Consider the following 20,476-nt stretch of genomic DNA (forward strand, 5'->3'; position numbering starts at 1 on the left):
ATTACAGTGATGATAAAGGTGTTGCAGTATATTGTAGTTGGTGTTGTGTTGATGTCAGAATTTGTGGTAAGTCCACATTGGAGGGTTACGACATCCTGACCAATAATCTAAATCCTCTCTGCAGAATATGAACGAATGGGATTTTAACTTCTGGAACCTCACTGCTGAGCTCTGTTTGTGAAAAGAGGAAGAATATGTTTGTCTTCTTTTAAAAGTTACTAAGTTAATATTATAATTTAATTTCAAATTTGATTAGATTAGTCATTGTTCTGTTAGATCATTAGTTGAGTTCTTTGTACTTTTACTTAAGTCTTTTTTCTTATAATTGGGTAATATGTAGTAATGTAAGAGTACTTGTACTTGAGTACAGATTTTCAGTACTTTTCCACCCCTGATAATGAGATAAAATATTCTGCTTAAAAATGAAGTTAACGGCATGCAGGCAAATACAGCGATCATCACACCGTTGGCTGATGCGTTTCCCCCTCCAGGTTTAACCGCTCTGACATCTTTTGATTTATGCAAACGTCTGCCAGAAAGCAATGAAGGAAGCCCCAAAGTCACCTGTTGCCTGTCGCAGTATTGCCTTGTTTTTCATAGAACGATTTTCATAATCTGACCCCAGGTCTGTTACAAATGGCTGCTGTCATGTCTGGAGGCGTGTCATGGGGCGTGGGGTGGGAGGAGTCAGGAGAGGCGGGTATCTGACAGGAAATAAGCGTAAGCTATATAAGATCTAAGTCGCAGCATCACAGATCATCAGACTGGCTGCTCCAGTTAGAAGTCAAGAAGACTCACACACAACTCAGCTGATCTACACACCTTCACCAGGTGAGGACAAACTGGGCGACAAAAACGTGTTCAGACTTTTACTGACTGTGTTACTGAGAGTCGATTCCCAGTGTTAAAAACTCTGTAAAAAACTGAAGACTGTGTGGTTACTCACTTCACATTTCTCAACAGGTTGGAGAAAATGGCCTCAGATCAGATAACAATTGCTGCCCTGGGTCGACCCTTCACCCTTGGAATGCTCTATGATGCTCGGAAAGATGAACTCATCCCAGGTAAGACTTGACATTCACATACTGAAGAAATATTATATTTATAATTTGACATGGAGGCACTTCAGATTTGACCTCTGGAACAAGACAAAAGACTAACAAGTTTCAGGCAGTCAAATGTAGTTCACAGGCTTGTAGACGATATATGGTGATTTTCTTTTTCACTTTTATTGTGCATAATTTAATAATTTGCTAAACTTTTGCTGAGTTAAATAAAATCATTAAAAATGCAAATATAGAACACTGAACACGCGTCTTGGTTTTCATGTAGATATCTCATCGTGGTCATGACGTTTTGCAAATCTTTTAAAAATCAGCTACTTTGACAAAACTGATTGGCTCATAAAATCCAAACAGATTGACAAATTGAAATCATTTTAATTTTAGATCTGCAAAGTGTGTATATGATGCTGACTTACTTTTGTGTTGATTGGACCAACAGTCTGCGTAGAGTTAGCAAATATAATATTCTGTGAAAACAAGAAGAAGTTATCAAAGTTGTACATAGTGCGATTTACAAGACCTTACTGTGACTGAACAGCTTCCAATGTTATGCTCTATTTTAAGCATCGTATAAAACAATACAATATGTCAGGAGGATCAGGTATGCCTGTTTAGCAGGCTGTAACTCACAACCAGCAGCATCAAAATATCAGGAGAATCAGTCACGTCCAACTCTCCTGCTTTGGCTGCAAGGTTGGCATATTGCAGCTTCTTGCACTCAAAAGCCTCCTCCACAATATCCTCCCAAGGGATAGTCAGTTCAATGAGGAAGGCACGCTGACAGGAATGGTACCAGAGAATCAGATCTGGGTGATGATTGGTTGCCAAACTTCACAGATGGGAATGTGAGTCTCTAGCCTATGTCAGCATTTACCAGTCCCCTAGGTTCACTGGGCTTGAGTAGGAAGGAAAATAGCTGGCCCCATGTTTCTCTCCAATGGGAGGTGTGGGATCTTCTCCTGGGTCTGGAGAAGCATGGTGTTGGCAGTTATTCTCATGCGCTCCAGTTCAGCTGTCAAACAGGACAGTACTTGGTTGTGCCACCAGGTGTATCTGCCTTGAGTCAGGCTTTAGGGTTCCTAGAACCACACCCATATTTTATGGGTCTGTGACGGTAAAGTTCAGCATTTCAGCCTCCATGCTCCACAGCCCATTCCATGTGATTTTCCTCCCCTTGAGGGCATCCCACCTTGTCCAGCTGGCTTGGGATATGGCCCTTCTTGGTGGACCAACATTCAGTTGTAGCCTTTTGCTAGGCAAGTTTCATTTCTCTCAGGCCAAAATGTCCTCTACCCTGTTGGACATGGCCCACTGTGTCCTAGGGATTCTGTATCCACTACTGCAGCAGCTGGGATCCACTTTTTTCTAGTGGCAAGGGTTGGAGCATCACCTCTTACCACCAAGTCCAGAGATTCTGTGAGTGTCATCTCCAGTCTTACTTTGGCACATTTCTCCATCAGACTGGTGATATTCAGTGACAGGGCTCCAATCCTGTACAGCCTTATACTGCTGCCATGCAGTGTTGTCCTGTGTTGTTGTGTCCTGACTTCTAGAATTTAAATTTGTTTGCACAAACATAGACACACACACACACACACACACACACACACACACACACACACACACACACACCACTATTTAAAATATCAAAAGTAGCAGTACTCATTCTGCAGTAAACTCCATTTAATTTTATGCTGTGACTGATATCTGATGTTTGTGACATTATTAGATTGTTCATACATGCATCAATCCAGTGTTGCCAGATTGGACAGTTTTGGGTCACATTGTGCAGGTTAAAATGTGCACAAGTGGTTTGGATGGTTTTTAAATATTTTAGAAATTTACTGTGTATTAATATTAAAACTTTTTTTTTATTCAGTCACACACAGTCCGACTGATCAGCAAAGCAAATTTAGATCAGAGTCCTCTGTGGAGACAATGAATTGCTGTAATTAATTTTACTGGAGTGGATTTGTCTCCATCCTGTAATTTCTGAATTAATCAACTTTATGTAAAAGAATTAATCAATCAATAAATTTAGTAGCTGTTTCACAAAATGATTTTCCTTTATCAGATGACTGATGTTTTCCAATTTCTCTAGGTTTGAAACTGTGGGATGATAAAACTCTGCAAAAGAACACAGTTGAAAAGCATCATGGGAGCAGTCATTCTAAGATTTCTGCATCTGACACATTTGAATCCAAGTCCTCTCTGCTGGATATTGATGTTTCTGTGAAGGTCAGTTACATGAGTGGACTGGTTGAAGTTGGAGGATCTGCAAAGTATCTGAATGATACGAAGAAGTTCAATAATCAGAGCAGAGTGACGTTTCAGTACAAAGCTACCACACAGTTCAAAGAGTTGTCAGTAATTGACGTTGACGCCATGGACAGCCAACAGAAAGAAGTTATTGAGAAGGGTGTTGCAACACATGTAGTCACAGGAATCCTTTATGGGGCAAATGCTTTCTTTGTGTTTGACAGTGAGAAGTTAGAGTCCAGCAGTCTTCAGACCATTCAGGCCAGCGTGGAAGCTGTGATAAACAAGATCCCTTCATTTGAACTTGAGGGGAGTGTCAGCGTCACGCTGAGTGATGAAGAAGAAGAGCTGATCAATAAATTCTCCTGCAAATTCTTTGGAGACCTTCTTCTTGAAAGCAACCCTGCAACATTTGTAGAAGCAGTGAAGACCTATGCTGAGCTTCCAAAGCTGCTGAAGGAAAATCCAGAGAAGGAGAGTGTTCCATTGAAGGTCTGGCTGATGCCACTGGCGAAATTGACTCTCACATCTCCTGAGCTGAAGACAGGCATCAGCACTGGACTGGTGATGAAGGTGCAGGATGCTCTAGAAGATCTCAGGGAAATACGAATGAGATGTGATGATTCTCTGTATGACGAAGTGGTCAAGAAATTTCCACAGATTAGGGAAGAGTTAAGCTTTTTCAAAAAACTGTGTAATTATTATGCATTTGGCCTCCAGCAGACCATGGCAAAGACGCTTCCTCTCATCCGTGAAGGAAAAGAAGATGAGAGCAAATTAGAGAAACTCTTTGAAGACAGAAAGAAGTCACCATTCAGTCAAGAAAATCTGAGCGAGTGGTTGGATCATAAAGAGAGAGAAATCAACATCATCAGGTCCTGTGTAGACATGATGGAGGGAATAAAGATCGTTTCAGATGAGTCAGAGTTGAACAGAGAGGTTCTTGCTGCAGGTGTAGAAGATGCTCTGTGCTTTGTGTTCACCTCCCTGGAAACTACTGACTCCTACCTTCAAGCACTAAAAGACTACGTGGGAGACGTGAAATCACAATCTACTGCACAACCAACAAAAGACCCATGGTACAAATCAGCTGCAGTTATAATCAACATGAGAGAAAAAGCCAAAGATTTCAACAAAGTTGCCAAAGGCTTGAAGAACACCAGCAGTTTCCGGTTCCTGGTAGCGTCCATTGCAAATGAGAAATACAAAGGAGCAACTATCTACCATTACAAGAACGGCATACTGATCACTGATAATTTCTCAAAGCCCAACATCACTAATGTGGAGACTGACAAAGACAGAAGAGACTTACTCTGGTGTAAGTACTTTAATTTAACTGTCACATAAATACTAACAATTTACTGCCCTTCATAAACTTGAGTTGCAACACCTTTTGTTATTCACAGACTTCATTTTGAGTTTTTTTTCTCATCGCTTACATTAAAATTGCTTTAAAAAGGGATCTCAAGAAAAACGACCAGCAGGACTTTTGATGCACAGTGTTAGCAGAAGTACTGTAGATTGCTTACTTTACTTTAGTACAAATATGTAACCATACTTCATTACAATATAAAGTAATGACACTTTTTCATACGAAGGGTTCAGATGAAGATATCATGTCTGATTCAACAAATGGTCTGAACTTAAGATAACTGTATAAGTGTTTAGGTATAAGGATGTGTGAAATAATATTCTGGTAATCAACGAAGCAGAAATATAAAATTAAGATACTCCACAAATGTAACTTATCAACCTAGACAGTTTTAGACAAAATTTTGGAATGCGGTTTTAATCAATATTAAATAAACAAACAAACAAACAAACAAAAAACATTGCTATGAAATAACTAGAAAAGATTGTATATACAAGTCAGTAGAATTAATAGGTTCTTATTTAAAATAGGATGTTTTGGGGGGACAGCTTTATGTCATCATGCCACATTTATTTCCCAGAATTTCTAACAGATTCAGATACAAAGCAGGAAGTCCAAACACAGCATCGGAGACCGATGGACAGAAGCCAGTTTGACAAGTTACAAGGAGCAAAGTACTGAGATAAATGTGGCATGATAAATAAAAAATTCCTTACATATTAATAACCATTTATTCCAGGATTTATTTCATATCCACATTTATTTAACATTCATTTAATTATTATTTAATTATATAATACTGACTAAAGTGGTTGTCTAAAGTAAATTGAGTACGAGCTGTAATCATGATCACATCTCGTTCTCATTCTCTCCTTTAGACGCCTGTGATGTCACTCTGGACCCAGACACAGCAAACAAAAACCTCACTTTGTCTGAGAGAAACAAGAAGGCCACAGGTGGACAAGCACAGTCGTATCCTGACCTCCCACAGAGATTTGATTTCTTTCGACAGGTTTTGTCCAGAGAGGGGCTGACTGGGCGATGTTACTGGGAGGTAGAGTGGAGTGGTGGACAAAGTGAAGATGTAGCTGTAGGTGTTTCCTACACAGGTATAGGAAGGAAAGGAAAAAGTGACAGATGCAAGCTTGGATGGAGTAACATCTGTTGGGCTTTAGGCCACAGATGGTCCCCACCACACCCTACTCTGTATACAGCTCATCCTAACCAGTACCAGAATTTGCGATTTCCTGCTCATGGCCTCACCCGTCTGGGAATCTACCTGGACTGGGATGCTGGCACTCTGTCTTACTACAGTGTCTCAGCTGACACACTGAGTCACCTCCACACCTTCCGTACCAAATTCTCTGAGCCTCTTTACCCAATGTTCTTGATTTGGCGTAATTCCAACTACATATTCCTGCCTCTGTAATCTCATGATTGAGTCACATGATTCAGTTCAAATTCAGTCCAGTTCACTCCACTTTCACAGAATTATTGTTGAATATTTCTGTCATTGTTTTATTTTCATTGTGTGTATGTGTGTGAAGCTCCACCATGTTAGTCACATACACTGTACTCATGGACCAGAGTGGAGTAACAGAATTTCTGAAGTCCAGGAGTTTCTTTATTCACGATGTTCAATTTTACCATTGATCAATAATAATCAAAAGCGGTGAGGGAAATTACACATACTGCACAAATAATCAATATCTTTATTGTTCATGTAATCATGAGGATTGTGAGGGAAATTACACATATCACACTTTTAATCATATATCTGTGTTATCTTTGTCTCTTGTAATGTTTAAATATCTTCCCATATAATCATGTTTATTTCCTCTGATTGTTCTGAATCTTGTACCATAGAACCTTTAACCTGAGAGAACCCTATAGCTTGTGAAGTGTTTGTGGAGTGTACGTGATTAAAAGTCTGTTCAGGGTTCATCAGTGCAGGAAAATATTAGATTGTTGTCAGGTAGTAAAACTAGAAACAAAGGTGCCTCAGATCAGTAACAGCCAGAGAGGCCGGGGCAGATAGTTGGTAGGAGGGCAGTAAACTGCCACAGCACCTGAGACGGGAACAGACCGGACCAGGAAGACAACCTCGGCTGGAGGGAGAAGAAAATACATGAGATAAAGACGGCTCCAAGTTATAAAAGGAGTGAAAGCGTCTCTTCAGTGTCCACATTATGAACTGTCCTTTGTGTTGTGTACTGTGCTCTGAGCATTAATAAAGAGTGACAATAATGAGAGAGATTTTGGTCTCCTTCTTATTTGTCAGTGGAATTGCAAAATTGCCAGGCGGTCAATGACATATAAGGATTTTCAACAGGCCACACAAAAATAAAAAATACGTATTGCAAATTTTCCAAACATTAAGAATGTTGTGTACACATGAATTCATATTACAGTTTTAAATGAAGTGATTTTAGTGTTTTTCATCAAGATGAATTGGCCCTGGCCTTAAATAATGCCATGTAATGAATAAATGGTTGAAGTGTGCAGCAACTACCACTGCAAGTGTTAGTGGTACAAATGGAAACGTGGTCAAACAAACCTAATTCATTCTATTTAAAGTCACTGTAAAAATGTTGACTTCTATAGAAGTAACAGTGTTGAATAACTATCATCAGAAAAATGGCCATATAGGTGATCTGTGCCAGCAGATTATTGACCAGAAAGAACTGAATACAAGCCTCTGTTCATTCCTAACCGACTTCTTGGTATTAAATTACCTGGATCATCCATGTTGTTCTGTCTAAAGAACAAGCGCTGTGGAGATTTCCTTCTGCTGATTGGTTAACTTAAGGTTCAGCCCTCAGTCTAACTTGAATGGGATAAAATGATTTAATCATGCAGATCTTCTAGACTTTCCAAATCTTATTGGACCAAATGGATTAAAATCAGATTGACAAACATTCTTTTCACAGTGATTCTGTGACCCCAAAAATTATTTATTCATTTTTTTATAGGCACTTCTTTCACGATGTAAACTTATAGGGAACAGTATTTTTAAAATACAGTCCACACAAAAAACAACAATACATATCTCTCCTCTGTCTTGGAGTGATTTTCATCTGTCTAAATTGTTTTGGTGTCAGATGCAAAGTTTGGAGACATCAGTCATAGACATGTCTGCCTTCTCTGCAGTATAATGGGACTGAATGGCACTAGGCTTGTTGTTCTCAAAGCAAACTAACCAAAAAATAATAATAATAACAACAACAAAAAATTTGAAAATTTAACATGTGCTTCTTTCTAGAAACCATGACCCGGTTATAGGAGAAATTGTATGTTTTTCATTTTGGGGTAAGCTGTTCCTTTAAACTGCTGTGCATCATGCAACATAATTTCACAGTTGGGCCACTATGTAGTTGCTTATCAGTGACTACGGCTCCAAGAGAAATGGCAGATTAATTTTAGTCCAACAGTAGTGGATACTCATTTATCTGTGTTAATTTAAATAAAACATGTATTACAGTGTTGTCTGGCTGAGGCTGGTGGATCAGAAACTGTAAACACAGCTGGACTAAAATCATGCTAAATAATGTAAAATGATGCATTCTTTACTGTCTTCTTGCTCTTGGTGGTCCATCCTCACCACCAGTTCAACTGTATGATCAAGCGACGAGCTGAATTTGTGTCAGTGTTTGTCTGGATTCTGGTGATCGGCCCTCAGGTTCCCACGCTGGTTTACAACCACATCAAGGGCAGCGGCAGCAACACCCAATGCTTCTTCTTCACTTCTTACAAAGAGCCGTCACGCGCCATCATCATCCTGGTTGTCATGCACTGTATACTGATGGTGCTGGAGTTCATCATCCCTCTGGCCATGCTGCTACTTTGCTCCATCTGTATCTCCAGGTTCCTGAAGGAGTGACAGATGGGAAAACCAGACAAGGTTTGACAGGCAATGCAAGTGTGCACCGCCATCGTCACAGCATTCATGGTGTGCTTCTTACCCACCACGGTGAAAACAAATGGGGTGTGGATCATCCGCTCGTGCTGCCCATGGGACTGCACCTACTTATACGCTTTTTTGAGGACACATTTCAGACTAAAGACCAGAAAAATTGTGATGGCAGGTGGAATTTGGACAAATGTTTTGTCCCACAGTGAAAAAAAACTTTGAGGTCAGTTGTTAAGTTCAGGTTTAATTTAAGCGGTAGGGGAAGTCTCTTTTTTGAGATTTTTGAATTGAGAAAAGTAAATATGTGTGTGTGTATTCAATGTTTTCTTTCTTACTGCTTTTGAATCAAAAGTGCAAACAAACACAACTTTGTTTATCTAACTGAAAGCTAGTGTCATGTCTGCAGAACAGATAAAAACATTGTTGGAACACAGAACGTGACCTTTCTCATAGTGATGGGAAGTTCGGCTCTTTTCAGAGAGCTGGCTCTTTTGGCTCAGCTCCCAAAGAAGAGCCGGCTCTTTTGACTCCTGAATGGCTCTTAATTTAGGATTTTTTGTAGGCCTTTATTTTAATATAACTTTGCAAAAATTAATGGTTTGTATGTTGAAAACCCTTTCATGTTCAGTGTTTTTATGAGAAGCCTCATAATTGCCTAATTTTGTGCATTTATTCTGTTACAAAACCATTCTTTCGTTTAATATTTTAATCAAACATTTTAGAGATGGGGGGCACTCAGACAGACAGACAGACACATAATGGTATGATCCTATATCCTCACATCTGATTGGCCGCAATGCTGACCAATCAAAACAAAGTTCTGCCTTGAGCAGAGCTCAGGCTGAGCACTGAGGTAAGCAGCGAAAGGAAAACAACTGGGAGTCGACTCTCACTCGATGTGAGCCGGCTCTTCTGATTCACTGCAAAGCATCGGCTCTCAGAGCCACATCTTTTGCGCATGACACATCACTACTTTCTCATGCTCATAGATTGTTGAAACTGAAATTGGCATAAACCATTGCAAACGTCATGGCTCGAGAAAAAAACTGAGTCAGTGGGTGAGTTGTGAAGTCACAGTTAGGTCAGAAAAGTCTACTTGTGCTAAGATTAATAACTAAAAATCCAGCATTGGAACAGAAACGTAATCAATCTTTTGTAACTTAAGCCCCACTTCTTATTGTTAAAGATAAAAAAGTGACTGTCACTTCAAAAATTAAATGACTCTGAAATTGTCTTTGATTAATAAAATAATCATTGATCAAATAATAAAAGTAATTGTTATACTATGTGCATGTGAGAGACTGAGAGGTGGACGATCAGACGTGGTTTGACTATAAAAACAAAGGAGAACACTAAGTGACCTTTTGTCTTTATGGAACAAAATATACACATTTTGAAACAGTGCTCATGTCTGGAAGTGTGACATGAGAGGATTCAGAAGAAAGTATCTGTCAGACTAGTGACACTACATTCTTAGCACATTACATTCAGTCTTTCTGTCTCTTGTCTTTGCCATCCTGTGTGTGTCCCAGAGTTGACTCTGGGGCCCTATGTTGACCCACACATGCAGTTCAGTGAGGAAGCCGTCATGCACGGGTTGAGGTGGGCAGTGTGTGTCAGGTGTAAGAACCTGGAGAAACAACTATAGAAGTGAGGACTGGTGAATATTAGGGATATGGATGAGAACTTATGATGGCAGAAGTAAGTTCATTTTGAGATTTTCTTTTTACAAGAAGTAAAAAGCAATAAAAGCCACAATAAAATATTACAAATGAATTAAAGTGTCAATAATGAATGAAAACAGTTCAAATGTAAAACTCATTCATCATTAAAACAGGAACATCTAGAAGTAAAATGTGACACAGTTAAAGATTTGAATTGTCGTAGGGATGAAAATGAGGAAAACTTTGAATTGTTTTACATGTTGTTCCATGTTGCAGGTGCACAATATGAAAAACTGGATATTCCAAGTTCAGTAAAAACAGTCGGCACCTGCAGCGTAATCCAGTCACTAGACTGAGTTTGGTAAGAGCTCACATTAAAAGAAAGTATTGAACTGATGTAAGAAGGTAAAAGAGCGATAAGAGCTTTATAAATAAATAAAACCCAGTATCTTTCACATCTTACACTGAGAAAGAAAATCCTGATATGAAGAGTTTTAAGCTCTTCAAAACCATATAATCTCATCAAAAAACAAAAAAACAAAAAAAGACTAGACAAAGTGAAAAAGCACAAGACTGTGTACGTGATCATTTTAAGAGTGAAGAAACTACCCATCCCACAATCCATTGTAATGATGCAACATGGTCTTAAATTTAGTTGTCATCAGTATTACAGTGATGATAAAGGTGTTGCAGTATATTGTAGTTGGTGTTGTGTTGATGTCAGAATTTGTGGTAAATCCACATTGGAGGGTTACGACATCCTGACCAATAATCTAAATCCTCTCTGCAGAATATGAACGAACGGGATTTTAACGTCTGGAACCTCACTGCTGAGCTCTGTTTGTGAAAAGAGGAAGAATGTGTTTGTCTTCTTTTAAAAGTTACTAAGTTAATATTATAATTTAATGTCAAATTTGATTAGATTAGTCATTGTTCTGTTAGATCATTAGTTGAGTTCTTTGTACTTTTACTTAAGTCCTTTTTCTTATAATTGGGTAATATGTAGTAATGTAAGAGTACTTGTACTTGAATACAGATTTTCAGTACTTTTCCACCCCTGATAATGAGATAACTTCATTTTTAAGCAGAATATTTTAACAGCATGCAGGCAAATACAGCGATCATCACAACGTTGGCTGATGCGTTTCCCCCTCCAGGTTTAACCGCTCTGACATCTTTTGATTTATGCAAACGTCTGCCAGAAAGCAATGAAGGAAGCCCCAAAGTCACCTGTTGCCTGTCGCAGTATTGCCTTGTTTTTCATAGAACGATTTTCATAATCTGACCCCAGGTCTGTTACAAATGGCTGCTGTCATGTCTGGAGGCGTGTCATGGGGCGTGGGGTGGGAGGAGTCAGGAGAGGCGGGTATCTGACAGGAAATAAGTGTAAGCTATATAAGATCTAAGTCGCAGCATCACAGATCATCAGACTGGCTGCTCCAGTTAGAAGTCAAGAAGACTCACACACAACTCAGCTGATCTACACACCTTCACCAGGTGAGGACAAACTGGGCGACAAAAACGTGTTCAGACTTTTACTGACTGTGTTACTGAGAGTCGATTCCCAGTGTTAAAAACTCTGTAAAAAACTGAAGACTGTGTGGTCACTCACTTCACATTTCTCAACAGGTTGGAGAAAATGTCCTCAGATCACATAACAGTTGCTGCCCTGGGTCGACCCTTCACCCTTGGAATGCTCTATGATGCTCGGAAAGATAAACTCATCCCAGGTAAGACTTGACATTCACATACTGAAGAAATATTATATTTATAATTTGACATGGAGGCACTTTAGATTTGACCTCTGGAACAAGACAAAAGACTAACAAGTTTCAGGCAGTCGAATGTAGTTCAAAGGCTTGTAGACGATATATGGTGATTTTCTTTTACACTTTTATTGCACATAATAACTTTGTGCATAATGTAATAATTTGCTAAACTTTTGCTGAGTTAAACAAAATCATTAAAAATGCAAATATAGAACATTGAACATGCATCTTGGTTTTCATGTTGATATCTCATCGTGGTCATGACTTTTTGCAAATCTTTTAAAAATCAGTCACTTTGATAAAACTGATTGGCTCATAAAATCCAAACAGATTGACAAATTGAAATCACTTTAATTTTAGATCTGCAAAGTGTGTATATGATACTGACTTACTTTTGTGTTGATTGGACCAACAGTCTGCGTAGAGTTAGCAAATATAATATTCTGTGAAAACGAGAAAAAGTTATCGAAGTTGACATGTTTAAAGCAGGACACTAATTGAAAAAAGATGCACGAGGCAGTTGAAGCCGTGACATCAGATGTACAATACTGGGGCACTGTTTATCTGTTTGAACTTAAAACCCTTACAAAAGTCAAAATGTTGGTGATAAAATTATGAAAAATAATAACATCTAAAATATGCAGGGCAGTGTTCCCTCAGAACCAGGGTTGGGAAACACTGGATTAAATATCAATGAATACATTTTTAATTGGTCTTAATGGTGATTAATTGGTTGATGATTGATGATTACCATCCTTACTCTAAACCTGCTGCTGATACAGTGATTTCTTTTTCATCTGTATGTCATAGTTTCCATTGGTCCAGCTGTGATCAGATCACCTAATTGGCTAATAAAATGCAGTAAAGTAAATCCCAGTAAAAGTAATGGAGTAGATTACATCGTGTAATGCATACTTAAGTATGAGTTCACTAGCAAGGATCATGCCACAACAAAATGCAGTTAAGGATTTTAATGAATGTTCAAGGAAGTTGTGAATACACATGAATTTTGTGGTGAGGCAGCATGGTGGTGCACTGCTGCCTCACAACAAGAAGGTTCTGAGTTCGAATCCCCCAGCAGGCTGGGTCAGGGTCTTTCTGTGTGGTGTTTCTGTCTGTCTCCCCGTGTCTGCGTGGGTTCTCTCCGAGTTCTCCGGCTTCCTCCCACAGTCCAAAGACATGCATGCTAGGTTAATTGGTAACTCTTAATTGCCAGAGTGGTTATTCCTGATTCTCACACAGTCTTGGATCCACAGCAGGGCCCGTGCACTGCAGGCATGTGCACCACTCTATGTCTGACTGTTACCTGCTTGATCTTGCTAGTAGCATATGCTTGACTAGAAGATTAAGCCATGATGAGAGTAGTCCATCCTAACCACTGCAACGTGCAGGAGGATCTTTCTCACAGCTACAGCCATATCATATATAGCTCTGATTGTGAAGCTTATTGCAATGGAACAAATAACTAATAACAGGGACAGAAGCTTTCATTCATAAACTTAGCACTGTGTAACTGAATACAGTAGTGATTATAATCTCAAATATAACAACTTAGATAGTACACTTTACAAGGGCTTACTGTGACCAAACAGTTTGTAATGTTATGCTCTTTTTATGCATCATATGAAACAATACTATACGTCAGGTATGCCTGTTTTGCAGGCTGTAAATCATAACCAGGAACATCACAACATAAGGAGGATCAGTCACATTCAGCTCCCCTGCTTTGGCTGCGAGGTCGGCATGTCGCAGCTTGTTGCACTCAAAAGCCTCTTCCACAACATCCTCGCAGGGAATAGTCAGCTCAACAAGGAAGGCACGCGGACAGAAATTGTGTCAGAGAATCAGATCTGGTTGATGGTTGGTTGCTACACTTCATGAATGGGAATGTGAGTCTTTAGCCTAAGTCAGAACAGTTTTCCCACTCCCTGGCTGGGTTCACCAGGCTTAAGTAGGAAGTATAGTGGCTTGCCGCATGTTTCTCTCCTCTGGGAGGTGTGGGATCTTCTCCTGGGTCTGGAGAAGCATGGTGTTGGCAGTTACTCTCATGTGCTCTAGTTCAGCTGCCAAACAGGACAGTATTTGGTTGTGCCACCAGGTGTATCTGCCTTGAGTCAGGCTGGTTTTACATCCTACCAAGATGTGCATGAGGGTTACTGGAACCACACACAGAGGACAGGCTGGATCCTCTCCCACCAAAAGATTTGGGTTTGTAGGACAGGGCAGGACATTATATGGGTCTGTCACAGTGAAGCTCAGCATTTCAGCCTCCATGCTCCACAGCCCATTCCATGTGATTTTCCTCCCCTTGAGGGCATCCCACCTTGTCCAGCTGGCTTGTGATATGGCCCTGGCACACCTTGAAGCTTCTTCTTGGAGGAGCCAGTGTTCATTTGGAGTAACCTTTTGCTAGGCAAGTTTCATTTCTCTCAGGCCAAAATGTCCTCTACCCTGTTGGACATGGCTCACTGTGTCCTAGGGATTCTGTATCCACTACTGCAGCAGCTGGGATCCACTTTTTTCTAGTGGCAAGGGTTGGAGCATCACCTCTTACCACCAAGTCCAGAGATTCTGTGAGTGTGTTCCCCAATCTCTCTTGTCAATTGACATGAGATTGACTGACATCATTGACAGTGATTGGCCACATGAGTCTGGGCAGCAGTCCAAACTGAAAGCATACTTGTGCAAGTAGACACACACACACACACACACACACACACACACACACACACACACACACACCACTATTTAAAATATCAGTAGTAGTAGCAGTAAGTAGCAGTACTCATTCTGCAGTAAACACGATGCATCGATCCAGTGTTGCCAGATTGGGCAGTTTTGGGTCACATTGTGCAGGTTAAAATGGCCTTGAGTGGTTTGGATGGCTTTTAAATACTTTAAAAATTACTGTAATAAATAAATAATTAATATTAAAACATTCTTTATTCAGGGACACAGGCAGAGTGATCAGCAAAGCAATTTTAGGTCCGAGTCCTCTGTGGAGACAATGAATTGGTGTAATTAATTTCACTGGAGTGAATGACAGTGTTGATTCTCAAAAGCACTACTACATCTCCATCCTGTAATTTCTGAATTAATCAACTTTATGTCAGAGAACTCATCAGTAAATGTAGTAACTCTTTGACAAAATGATTTTCCTTTATCAGATGACTGATGTTTTCCAATTTCTCTAGGTTTGAAACTGTGGGATGATAAAACTCTAGAAGAGAACACAACTCAAGAGCATCATGGGAGCAGTCATTCTCAGATTTCTGGATCTGATACGACTGAATCCAAGTCCTCTCTGCTGGATATTGAAGCTTCTCTGAAGGTCAGTTACATGAGTGGACTGATTGAAGTTGGAGGATCTGCAAAGTATCTGAATGATACGAAGAAGTTCAAGAATCAGAGCAGAGTGACATTTCAGTACAAAGCTACCACACACTTCAAAGAGTTATCAATGATTAACTTCAAAGCCATGGACACCAAACAGAAAGAAGTTATTGAGAAGGGCGTTGCAACACATGTAGTCACAGGAATCCTTTATGGGGCAAATGCTTTCTTTGTGTTTGACAGTGTGAAGTTAGAGTCCAGCAGTGTTCAGGACATCCAGGGCAGCATGGAAGCTGTGATAAGAAAGATCCCTAAATTTGAGATTGAGGGGAGTGTTGACGTCCAGCTGACTGATGAAGACAAAGACCTGATCAATAAATTCACCTGCAAATTCTATGGAGACCTTCTTCTTGAAAGCAATCCTACAACATTTGAAGAGGCAGTGAACACCTATGTTGAGCTTCCAAAGCTGCTGAAAGAAAATCCAGAGAAGGAGAGTGTTCCATTGAAGGTCTGGCTGATGCCACTGACGAATTTAGATCTCAACAGTCTTGAGCAGAAGGCAGACATCAGACCTGGACTGTTGTTGAAGGTGCAGGATACTTTAGAAGATTTAAAGGAAATACGAATGAGATGTGATGATTCTCTTGCTGAAAAAGTGGTTGAGCAGTTTCCTCAGATTCAACAAGAGTTGAGCTGTTTCAAAAACCTGTGCAATTATTATGCATCTGACCTCCAGCAGACCATGGCAAAGACGCTTCCCCTCATCCGTGAAGGAAAAGAAGATGAGAGCAAATTAGACAAACTCTTTGAAGACAGAAAGAAGTCACCATTCAGTCAAGAAAAACTGAGCGAGTGGTTGGATCATAAAGAGAGAGAAATCAACGTCATCAGGTCCTGTGTAGACATGATGGAGGGAATAAAGATCGTTCCAGATAAATCAGACTTGGACAGAGAGATTCTTGCTGCAGGTGTAGAAGATGCTCTGTGCTTTGTGTTCACCTCCCTGGAAACTACTGACTCCTACCTTCAAGCACTAAAACACTACGTGGGACAATTGAAATCACAACCTACTGCACAACCAACAAAAGACCCATGGTACAAATCAGCTGCAATTTTAACCGACATGAGAGAAAAAGCCAAAGATTTCAACAAAGTTGCCAAAGCCTTGAAGAACAGCAGCAGTTTCTGGTTCCTGGTAGCGTCCATTGCAAATGAGAAATACAAAGGAGCAACCATCTACTATTACAAGAAAGGCATTCTGCTCACTGATGATTTCTCAAAGCCAAACATCACTAATGTGGAGACTGTCAGTGACAGAAGAGATTTCATCTGGTGTAAGTACTTTAATTTAATTGTCACATAAATACTAAATTTACTGCCCTTCATAAATCTGAGTTGCAACAGCTTTTGTTATTCACAGACTTCATTTTGAGCTTTTCTTTGAAAAATATATGTTTTTTTCTCATCGCTTACATTAAAATTGCTTTAGAAAGGGATCTCAAGAAAAACAACCAACAGGACTTTTGATGCATAGTGTTAGCAGAAGTACTGTAGATCGCTTACTTTAGTATAAACATTTAGTACAACTATGTAAACATACTTCGTTACAAGATAAAGTCCTGCAATCAGAAGTTTACTTGAGAAAAAGAGCAAAAGCAAAAGAGTCAAATGACACACTAAACAACCCTTGTTAGTTGAGTGCACACAGAACCTGAAGCAGAAAGTCCAGGTGAATAAAGAAAGTTGATAAGCCCTATTGGGATATCCATTATTTCTGACTGGGGTTTTGGGGGTCGAGGTTTTGTTAAGACAGGTCTAGCAAAGAGAGCCTGGTTGTGTTGAACTCCCTTCGTAGCACGGCTCAGGTCCGTCCTTTCCTCGCTGAATTGGACTGCATACACTACATTGGACCTCATGCAAGAACATTTTTTATATTCTGATCGTAAACTTCTCTCAGTTTTTTTTAATATGAAGGGCTCAGATAAAGATGCCATGTCAGATTCAACAAATGCTTGTAACTTCAGATAACTGTATAACTATTTATGTATAAGGATGTGTGGAATATTATAGTTAAATTATTTCTGGAAATTAGGGAAGCAGAAACAAAAATATAAGGTACTTCACAAATGTAACTTAAGAACCTGGACAGTTTTAGATGCAAAAAGTTTTGGAATGCCGTTTTAATCAACATTAAATAAATAAATAAGTAAACATTGCTATAAAATAACTAAATGAGGCTTTTATTTCATCATGCCACATTTATTTCCCACATCTTTTTACTTACAACTGTTCAACGCAAATTAAGAGATGTGGTTATCTCAAGCACAGCTATCTGAGCTAAGACTAACTAGCTACAGTACTGCTTAGCTACTCAAGCAACAATTTCTCTGTCCATCAGAAAATGTGGTAAATCACAGAAAGTTGAGGCAGAGCAGGATGCCAGGACCCAAACCAGACAATGAAACCATCTTAGTACTGTACTCTCTGAAGAATGGACGCCAATTTGGTGACAGAGAATACAGTCTCCGATGCTGTCTTTGGGTGTCTTGCTTAGAATCCGAATCTATGAGATAACCAGGCCCCTTCATTTGCATATAAATGGGAAATAAAATTTTCCTTAAATAAATAACAGCTGTCTTTTCAAAAACTTTTTCCACACAAATATATTTATGTATCTAACTATGATGACTCATTTATGTATTTATATTTATTTACATATTAATAACCATCTATTTCAGAATTTATTTCATATCCACATTTATTTAACATTGATGTAATTATTATGTAATTATTTATTATTGACTAAAATGGCTGTCTAAAGTAAATCGAGTGCGAGCTGTAATCATGATCACATCTTGTTCTGTCCTTCAGATGCCCGTGATGTCACTCTGGACCCAGACACAGCACACAACAACCTCACTTTGTCTGAGGGAAACAAGAAGGCCGCATGTGTAGGATGGCATAAACGTGCTAACCTCCCACAGAGATTTGATTTCTTTCGACAAGTTATGGCCACAGAGGGGCTGACTGGGCGATGTTACTGGGAGGTAGAGTGGAGTGGTGGACAAAGTGAAGATGTAGCTGTAGGTGTTTCCTACACAGGTATAGGAAGGAAAGGAAAAAGTGACCAGTGCAAGCTTGGATGGAGTAACATCTGTTGGGCTGTAGGCCACAGATGGTCCCCACCATACCCTACTCTGTATACAGCTCATCCTAACCAGTACCAGAATTTGCGATTTCCTGCTCATGGCCTCACCCGTCTGGGAATCTACCTGGACTGGGATGCTGGCACTCTGTCTTACTACAAAGTCTCAGCTGATACAGTGACTCATCTCCACACCTTCCGTGCCAAATTCTCTGAGCCTGTTTTCCCAATGTTCTTGATTTGGCGTAATTCCAACTTCATATTCCTGCCTCTGTAATCTCATGATTGAGTCACATGATTCAGTTCAAATTCAGTCCAGTTCACTCCACTTTCACAGAATTATTGTTGAATATCTTTGCTATTGTTTTATTTTTATTGTGTGTATGTGTGTGAAGCTCCACCATGTTAGTCACATACACTGTACTCATGGACCAGAGTGGAGTAATAGAATTTCTGAAGTCCAGGAGTTTCTTTATTCATGATGTTCAATTTTACCATTGATCAATAATAATCAAAAGCGGTGAGGGAAATTACACATACTGCACAAATAATCAATATCTTTATTGTTCATGTAATCATGAGGATTGTGAGGGAAATTACACATATCACACTTTTAATCATATATCTGTGTTATCTTTGTCTCTTGTAATGTTTAAATATCTTCCCATATAATCATGTTTATTTCCTCTGATTGTTCTGAATCTTGTACCATAGAACCTTTAACCTGAGAGAACCCTATAGCTTGTGAAGTGTTTGTGGAGTGTACGTGATTAAAAGTCTGTTCAGGGTTCATCAGTGCAGGAAAATATTAGATTGTTGTCAGGTAGTAAAACTAGAAACAAAGGTGCCTCAGATCAGTAACAGCCAGAGCAGCCGGGGCAGATAGTTGGTAGGAGGGCAGTAAACTGCCACAGCACCTGAGACGGGAACAGACCGGACCAGGAAGACAACCTCGGCTGGAGGGAGAAGAAAATACATGAGATAAAGACGGCTCCAAGTTATAAAAGGAGTGAAAGCGTCTCTTCAGTGTCCACATTATGAACTGTCCTTTGTGTTGTGTACTGTGCTCTGAGCATTAATAAAGAGTGACAATAATGAGAGAGATTTTGGTCTCCTTCTTATTTGTCAGTGGAATTGCAAAATTGCCAGGCGGTCAATGACATATAAGGATTTTCAACAGGCCACACAAAAATAAAAAATACGTATTGCAAATTTTCCAAACATTAAGAATGTTGTGTACACATGAATTCATATTACAGTTTTAAATGAAGTGATTTTAGTGTTTTTCATCAAGATGAATTGGCCCTGGCCTTAAATAATGTCATGTAATGAATAAATGGTTGAAGTGTGCAGCAACTACCACTGCAAGTGTTAGTGGTACAAATGGAAACGTGGTCAAACAAACCTAATTCATTCTATTTAAAGTCACTGTAAAAATGCTGACTTCTATAGAAGTAACAGTGTTGAATAACTATCATCAGAAAAATGGCCATATAGGTGATCTGTGCCAGCAGATTATTGTCCAGAAAGAACTGAATACAAGCCTCTGTTCATTCCTAACCGACTTCTTGGTATTAAATTACCTGGATCATCCATGTTGTTCTGTCTAAAGAACAAGCGCTGTGGAGATTTCCTTCTGCTGATTGGTTAACTTAAGGTTCAGCTCTCAGTCTAACTTGAACGGGATAAAATGATTTAATCATGCAGATCTTCTAGACTTTCCAAATCTTATTGGACCAAATGGATTAAAATCAGATTGACAAACATTCTTTTCACAGTGATTCTGTGACCCCAAAAATTATTTATTCATTTTTTTATAGGCACTTCTTTCACGATGTAAACTTATAGGGAACAGTCTTTTTAAAATACAGTCCACACAAAAAACAACAATACATATCTCTCCTCTGTCTTGGAGTGATTTTCATCTGTCTAAATTGTTTTGATGTCAGATGCAAAG

General features: G+C 39.4%; 2 protein-coding genes across 2 annotated transcripts; both read left to right on the forward strand.

Moving 5' to 3' along the window:
• The first annotated feature begins 711 nt into the window (after positions 1–711).
• On the forward strand, positions 712–6,949 carry LOC146311492 (stonustoxin subunit beta-like). The gene is made up of 4 exons (XM_084741226.1): positions 712–831; positions 964–1,064; positions 3,166–4,641; positions 5,574–6,949. Exons 2-4 carry the CDS (start codon positions 974–976, stop codon positions 6,122–6,124), a joined length of 2,118 nt encoding a protein of 705 aa, XP_084597352.1. The 5' UTR covers positions 712–831; positions 964–973; the 3' UTR covers positions 6,125–6,949.
• Positions 6,950–11,682: 4,733 nt separating this feature from the next.
• On the forward strand, positions 11,683–19,621 carry LOC146311493 (stonustoxin subunit beta-like). Its single transcript, XM_084741169.1, has 4 exons — positions 11,683–11,766; positions 11,899–11,999; positions 15,233–16,708; positions 18,246–19,621. The coding sequence occupies exons 2-4, from the start codon at positions 11,909–11,911 to the stop codon at positions 18,794–18,796; spliced, it is 2,118 nt and encodes a 705-aa protein (XP_084597295.1). The 5' UTR covers positions 11,683–11,766; positions 11,899–11,908; the 3' UTR covers positions 18,797–19,621.
• The last annotated feature ends 855 nt before the right edge of the window (positions 19,622–20,476 follow it).

Source organism: Lutjanus erythropterus, chromosome 17 (genome assembly GCF_056507025.1).
Source record: "Lutjanus erythropterus isolate fLutEry1 chromosome 17, fLutEry1.hap2, whole genome shotgun sequence".
In the NCBI taxonomy this organism is placed as follows: domain Eukaryota; kingdom Metazoa; phylum Chordata; class Actinopteri; order Lutjaniformes; family Lutjanidae; genus Lutjanus; species Lutjanus erythropterus.